The sequence below is a fragment of the Erinaceus europaeus genome, chromosome 12, assembly GCF_950295315.1.
Source record: "Erinaceus europaeus chromosome 12, mEriEur2.1, whole genome shotgun sequence".
Classification (NCBI taxonomy): domain Eukaryota; kingdom Metazoa; phylum Chordata; class Mammalia; order Eulipotyphla; family Erinaceidae; genus Erinaceus; species Erinaceus europaeus.
Genome location: NC_080173.1, coordinates 42,164,698 through 42,171,735, shown reverse-complemented (window position 1 = coordinate 42,171,735; position 7,038 = coordinate 42,164,698). Strand labels below are relative to the sequence as shown.

Genomic DNA, 7,038 nt, shown 5'->3' with positions numbered 1-7,038 from the left:
TCTCATGGGGACTGTGAGCCTCATCTGAAAGGTCTCTTCCTGCCAACCAGCTGGCCTCCTTTGCAAAGTTGCTCTGCAATTCAGAGCCCCAACCTCCAGTTACTGAACTGAAAATTAAGAAGTCATTTCAGAGACTAGGCTTACCATTACCCATTACTCTTCTGTGTGCCTCAGTTTCCTTATCAGTAAACTGCATGTTGGATCATAACCTCTTTCAGTAATTCCATTTCTAAATGAAGACTCAGACACACTGGCTATCACCTAATGTATTGTAAAAATGGGGGGGGGCACAAGGGACAGAAGGTGAAGTAAAGATGCTGGTTTCAGAGATGGCTGACCAGTGGCCCACTTCCTCCAGAGGGATTGCCTTGGCTCTTCAGGCTGAAGTTCTGCAGGATGGAAGGGATTCCAGCTCTTAGGAGAAGGAAGCAACACTTGGAGCTGGGTGGTGGTGCACCTGGTTGAATGCACATAGTACCATGCTTGAAGATCTAGGTTCAAGCCCCGGGCCCCCACCTGTAACTGGAAAGCTTCACGGGTGGTGGAGGAGGGCTGTAGGTCCCTCTTTTTCTCTTCCTCGTTCTCTCTCTCTCTCTTTCTCTTTCTATCCTTTTCTGTCCAGCCCCCCCTCCAATTTCTCTCTGTTCTGTTGAAAAGAGAAAAGGAAGGCAACTCCTCTAAACTGGCAAGTCAAAGGATTTAAAGGATGTGTGGGGCTGCTTCCCTGAGCTTGGGGAGGGAGGGTGGATGGGGAACTCAGAGCCAAATTGGATGGAGACAGGGCTGGGCGACTGACCCTAGCCTGAGTGCTCTGCCTAGAGGGGGAGCTACCGCGCTCTCGCCTGCCCCGGCGGTAGTCGCTCAAAATGCGCTCTGCTTTTTTCTCAGTGGTCTTCTGCCGCCCCGCTGTCTCCTCAGGGCACCACAGCCCCCCACCCCCTACCCCTTCATTTAGAGATCCTCAGGCTCAGCCATTTGCTGGGACCAAACTTGCAGTCTCTTACACTGAATAGCTGGGTGGAGGGAAAAGGAATGAATGAACGAATGAATGACTACAGAGAAGGATCCCTCCTGCAAAGCTGTTGCTTGTCTGTGCACTCTGGGAAAGTCAGGGCGCCGGCGCTGGGGGTCCGCCCTACTCTACTGCCCCCTCCTCCTGAAGTGGGGGCGGCAGAGACCAGCTCTGGCAGCTGAGAACTGAAAGCGCCCAGACCCAATGCTGGGCTTCCTCGACTTCCCTGGTGGCTCCGCTCAGTCGGGCCTCCCAGGCTCCCCAGCCTCCCCAAGCTCACCACAGATCTACCTAAGTCTTTCCGGTCTCCCCACACTCCCTCGGACTCCCCGAACCTGATCCCAGGCCGGGAGGGCGAGCCGCAGCCTCCTCCCCTCCCGCCGCCGCCGCCCCTGCCAGCCCCCGGCTTCTCCCCGAGCTGCAGCTGCTGCCAGCCGGCGCGTAAAGGGGGTCATTGCGGCGCGGGGTTGGCGGGGGCGCAAGGGGCCGGGGTAGGCGGGGGCGGGAGGCGCGGCGCGGCGCGGCGCGGAGGAGGCTCGGGCTGGCGGGAGGGAGGGACACGGCGAGGGGGTGGGGAGTGAGGTGAGGAGGAAGAAGCGGCGGGGGCGCGGTGAGCCGGCTGCGGGCTGCACTACCCGGGAAGGAGGCGGCTGCGGGGTCGCGAAGCGCCGAGCGCAGGACAGCGGCAGAGGAGCTGGCCGCCCCACCCGGGCTGCCCGAGCCCGCCGCGGCCCTCCCGGGATGTCCGAGGGCCCTGGGCAGCCCGCGCTAGCGAGCCGGAGGATGGGACGGCGCCCGCAGCTGCGGCTCCTCAAGGTAAGCAGAGCCGCGCGCCCTGGAGTGCGGGCGCCGCAGCCGGTCGGGCGGGGCGCGGTGGGTTGTGCGTGTGTGGGGGTGTCTTCGGCTGGAGCTGAGCACAGGGCCGGGGGCGGCCAGCCCCTCTCCTCCGACCTTGGGTGATGGCGTTCGGTTCCTATGGGTGGTGATGGGGGGGGGGGAAGCACTCAGGTTAGAAAATGAATCCTTGTGGCGAAGCTGCCAGGACTCTGGCAGAGGAAAGGGGGTTCGCCCTCCCGGGGTACCCAGCTCTGTGCGGAGAATCGCTGCTGGTTTGCGGGAGTCGAAGCTTGGGTCCGTGCTGTCCCCTGCCGCGGCTCCGGAGGTGGTGAATATTCCCCACCCACCCCCATCAGCTCCAAGACCCTGTCATCCGCACCCCCCCAGCTCTTACACCCCCGCCTTACTCCTGGGAGCTCCGTTCGGCCCCCTCTTCTCCGCAGAGAGCTGCAAGTGCAGGGGAGTGAACATCAACCGCGCCTCTGAGCCTTGGATCACAGTCTCCTGGGAGGGGTGGCAATGCTCCGCTGGGCGAGCCCTGAGCACCTGAGCTCTTGGACTTGCGGCAGCAGCGCTGCGGGCTCTTGCCCTGGCGGAGTGCTGCTTTACGCCAGTCGGAGTTAGGAAAGTGGCCAGACTGAGCGTCTAGTGCCTGCCTCCCGGGTGAAGTTTGTGGCGTGCGCGGGGAAGGACTGGGGGATGCTAGGCTCTGCGCGCTCTAGTGACAGCGGCCACTCCCAGAGCCCAGAGCTTCCCCCCAGAGGCTGGGCAGGCAGTGGCTTCGCGCTGCTCGAAGTTTCCTCGGGACTCTGTACAGCCCAGCCTAGCTCTGCCACAGGCACCAGGTTGCCTGGGTTCGGTGCATTAAAAAAGGATTACATTCAACCAAATGGACCGGATTTGGAGAAGGGATGAGGAGGGACTGAATTTTATGTCCCATCAGTTATTAACTCAACTAACTCTACATATCCCAGTCCTTAGAGTGGTCAGAGTTCAGCCACCAAGATTATGAAAAGGCAACTGGCAACTGAGGCTGGTTGAGCAGTGGAGACATTCCCTGCTACTAAAGCTTCTCCCATCCTTTCCCCCTCTCCCAAATATTTATAAGTCGGTTTGTTGTTGATGGCAGTGGCACTTTTTAATGACTGAGGTTCGATCTGCTGATCCTGTCTTCTGCTCTCCCCTACCTACAACCGAAAGGCAGGAGGGTGAATCCAGAGATTGTTTTCTGAGTGAACCAGGAGGAGGGAGGCAGGAGAAAGAACACTCAGAGAAAAATCACTAGACCATATTAGATACATGGGATTTTTTTTTTTAAAGCTTAGGACGTGTTTATGGAATCTTGGCCTAAAAGCAGGCTGAATTCAGTTATTTAAAATGGATTCAGGTGATTGAACTGTCCAGTTGTGAGTGTTCCTTTCTTAGCATCATGTACTAAACTCTGCTTAGAATCATCAGATTTTCCTAAAAGAAATAATATTCTGTTGCTATGTGTGCCTTTCCTACTCAGTGGTAAAGTGTGTACCCTTTATGTTTGAATGAATCCAGTAAGTGCTCAATCCAATATCCAATGAGTGAGTGGTGGTGGATGAGTGGACAGTGAGGTGGAATAACATAATTACTTTTGTCTTTTATCTACATAGAAGGTATAACTTACTGGGCATTGTTCTACCTGCTTTGCAAATATTAAGTCATTCAGTCCTCATAACAGCTCTGTGGGATGTAGGAATTGTTACCTTGACACAGAGAGGCTTAGTGACTTTTTCACAGCCTACAGCAAGCAAGTAGTATAACCACAATTTAAAGTCAGATGTTGTGACTCTGAGACTTGGTTTTTGCCATCTTTAACTACAACACATGCTAAGCCACTTAGCTCTCCTTCAGGCCTCTGCTAGACTAATGCTCAAATCATTTCATTAATGTAAAGGTTGGAGTCAAGGGGAATTAAGCTGAATCAGAATTTGGCTGTTCCGCCAACACTGCCTTAGCTTCAGGCCTGTGTGTGACCAAGTGTGAGAGGGGGATAACTGAGTGAGTACAGGAGAGGGTGTGTGTGTGTGTGTGTGTGTGTGTGTGTGTGTGTGTAAGATGTGTGCATGAGAGGGTGTGTGTGTGAGTACATAATGGTGTATGTGTGTATGGGTGTGTATCCATGGATGTGAAGCCTGCAGGTAAAACTCTGTCTTGCTGCTTGGGGGCTTCAGAAACTCTAGCACTTCTGAGTCACCAAAACTAACTGTGACAGCTCCTTCCTGGGAGATCCAAATATGACTTAAAATTATGGCAAGAAGGTAAGCAGTGGGGAAAGCCAGTGTAGGTGGGTTATGGAAGGAAAGTGAGCTCTGAAGATAAAGTTGGCTTTATCTCTATTGCTATTATTGCAAAAGCAATTCAGCAGCATTACACAATGAGCCTTTGGGAGCAGAGAGAGAAATTATTTACACCCACTTGATACTGATACTGTTACCACTTAAAAAAAAAAAGATCCTTGCAATCCCCCTTTTCCTGGGCACAGCTGTGGCTCCCTTCTCACTGACTGTAATGGCTCCAGACTGTCCTCTGTGTTTCCCAAGCCTACAGAGGAGTTTGTCAGCATCTGCACAGGTGCTGTGAGCCCATGTTCTTCACCTTCCCTCCATCGATGCACTTTTGGGCCTCATCCAAATAGTCTTTGACAAATGATAAGAAGTCAGGGAGCTAGGCAGGAACACTGGCAGGAGGGTAGAAGAATACAAAATAATGAGCCTTGGGCATGGAGGCAGCTGTCCTGGACATCACCCAGAACAAAGTGAGAGAATAAAGCTGAAAGCTGGGCCAGGCCATCCAGATTTTATATGTCCAGCCCCATGGAAGGGCAGGATTCAACCTGCCTGTTCTTAGGGAAGGTATGGAGTCATGAAAAGCAGGACACTGACCCAGAGCCAGGGAGGATGAGGTCAAGTGGAAAGAAAATCCATTTCTCACTCTCTCTAGCCTGTGGCTCCCTGGAGAGAAGCAGCAGCTAGAGGGCTTGGCTACATAGATGGTCATGGCATGCTTACCAAGCCCTGCGACTGAGACCTAGCCCTGGTGTGACTTGGGAAGAAGGAACTAGGCATAAAGCTGATACTTTCAGCAGCTCTTGGGGTGGAAAAACCACCAGTTTGGGAATCTAATGTCAGCTGTGTCTCTTAACAGGTTGTGTGATTTCAGGTAGGTCACCTTCCCTCTCTGAACCACAGTTTATCTATAAGCAGGGATATTGAACTGGATTACCTATCTTTCATATCTTCATGAAAAGTTTGTTTATAAAATTCATTGGGAAGTAGTGGGGTACCACATATTGGTTCCTAACTATTTCCCTCCCTAGGGACCCCAGAACCCTCTCTAAGATAATTCATAAGGCTGAGACAAGGATAACATGAGTTGGCATATGAGGAATGTCTGCAACAGTGCCTGTCAGAGTTTGCTTTCAGGAAGATCCAAATAGCCAGGTAGTGGCTTTACAGAGGAAAAGAGAAGATGCAAGCAAGGCAGCCAGCAGTTCTGGGACTCTCAGCACACAGGGACCTTTTGCACCATTCACCCTCCACAACAAGGGCACTAATAATCAGTACACGGCAGCTGTTTCACAGATGTTTGTTGATGGTATATGTTGCATTGCTGTGGACTTCTCTGACATGCTGTGCAGGTGTCTTGTTAAGAGAGAAAGCTGAAGGGTTGGGCAGTGGTGCACCTAGTTGAGCACACATGTTATCATGTGCAAAGACCTATGTTCAAGTCTGTGGTCCCCCCTGCAGGGGGGAAGCTTCATAAGAGGTAAAACAATGCTGCAGGTGTCTCTCTTTCTCTTTCCCTCTCTATCTCCCCTTCCCTCTCCATTTCTCTCTGTCTTATCAAATAAAAGGGGGGGAGAGAAAATGGCTGCTGGTTGTGGAGGTACCAAGTCCCAGCAATAACCCTGGTGGAAAGAGAGAGAGACAGAGAGAGACAGAGACAAAGAGAGAACGAGCTGAGAAATAATAAAACCACCATAATAGAAAGGTCATCACTAATGCAGAATGTCTGGCACTGACCCTGGAACCCACTCTGAGTAGCCCAGCAACACTATGGCTATAGGAGAAAGAGGAGGAGAAGGGGAAGGGGAAAGGGAAGTGAGTGAAGAAAGAGAAGCACACCAATGATTTGAAGAATCCACTACAAGTGACTGCTTGGCTGTTAAAACTCCAGCCCCTTGGTTGTGTGGAGAGGAAAGCAGGTTGGTAGCAAATGACCTGAAACCTTTCCTGTTTCCTTCTCAGAGAAAAGAGGGGCCGTGATGTTCTATCCCAATTAGGGAGCTGACAAAGGGAAGAATGAGCCCATTTTGGAGTGAAGGCCAAGCAGAGATTTTAGCTGCAGTTCTTGATTCAGGGAATGTATTCACTAAATACAAATGATCCCTATCAGCTTAGATTCTCAGGAACCCCAATCAGAAGAGTCCCTTGCAAGTCACACCATTGAGTTCTTTTCAAATAAATGTCTGTCTTTGCACTTCTTGCTCTCAAGCAGCTGTCCCTCACACCACCTCATGTTGCCAGCACATTCTCACGTGGATGGGGGAAAGCAGGTGAGGCACATGTGGGCTTTAATCCTGATGCTCCTATGAAGCTCTGAGCTTGCTTGCTTATCACTCTGAACCTCAGTTTCATCATCCATAAACAGGGATAAAGCAGTACTAACTTAATAGAATAATCATAATGACTTCACAAGCTGTGTGAAGTTAAGCAGTCACACAGCGCCTGGTGCATAATATGTGCTTAATAAATACTAGCTGTAGTGGACACATAATAAATCTCAACCAAATGAACAACAATCCAAAACGTGGTAAGTGGGTAGTAGAAGGAGTGCTTGGCAATGCAGACTGTCCTGCTCCAGGGTGCTTGTTACTAGTCCCTAGGCAAGAAGGTGGGGGCATTTGTGTCCCCCAGCCTGAAAGCTCAAAGGACAGAAGTGCCTACCCCGGGTCCCCGACCATGTGTTTGCATGACCATGACATGTGAAAATACTTGATAATAAAAGTAGAGACATACAGGGAGGATAATACAAAACTTTGCTAATGCAGACAATTATTTTGAACACAACTGGCTGGGTTCTATTAAGCAACAGATGATTAGGCATCTCATCTCAGAGCTAGTGGTGTCTGTTGCAACAAAACGGAGAGGTTGGAA

At 51.5% G+C, this 7,038-nt stretch overlaps 1 protein-coding gene across 2 annotated transcripts in view; it reads left to right on the top strand.

Annotated features, from left to right (window-relative positions):
- The first annotated feature begins 1,683 nt into the window (after window positions 1-1,683).
- CRHR1 (corticotropin releasing hormone receptor 1) overlaps window positions 1,684-7,038 on the top strand; it is a 54,053-nt gene continuing 48,698 nt past the window's right edge. For both annotated transcript variants that reach the window (XM_060203294.1, XM_007529660.3), the window contains exon 1: window positions 1,684-1,828. In XM_060203294.1, coding sequence (XP_060059277.1) covers window positions 1,754-1,828 — 75 coding nt within the window. In that variant the 5' untranslated portion in view covers window positions 1,684-1,753. The remainder of the gene's footprint in view (window positions 1,829-7,038) is intronic.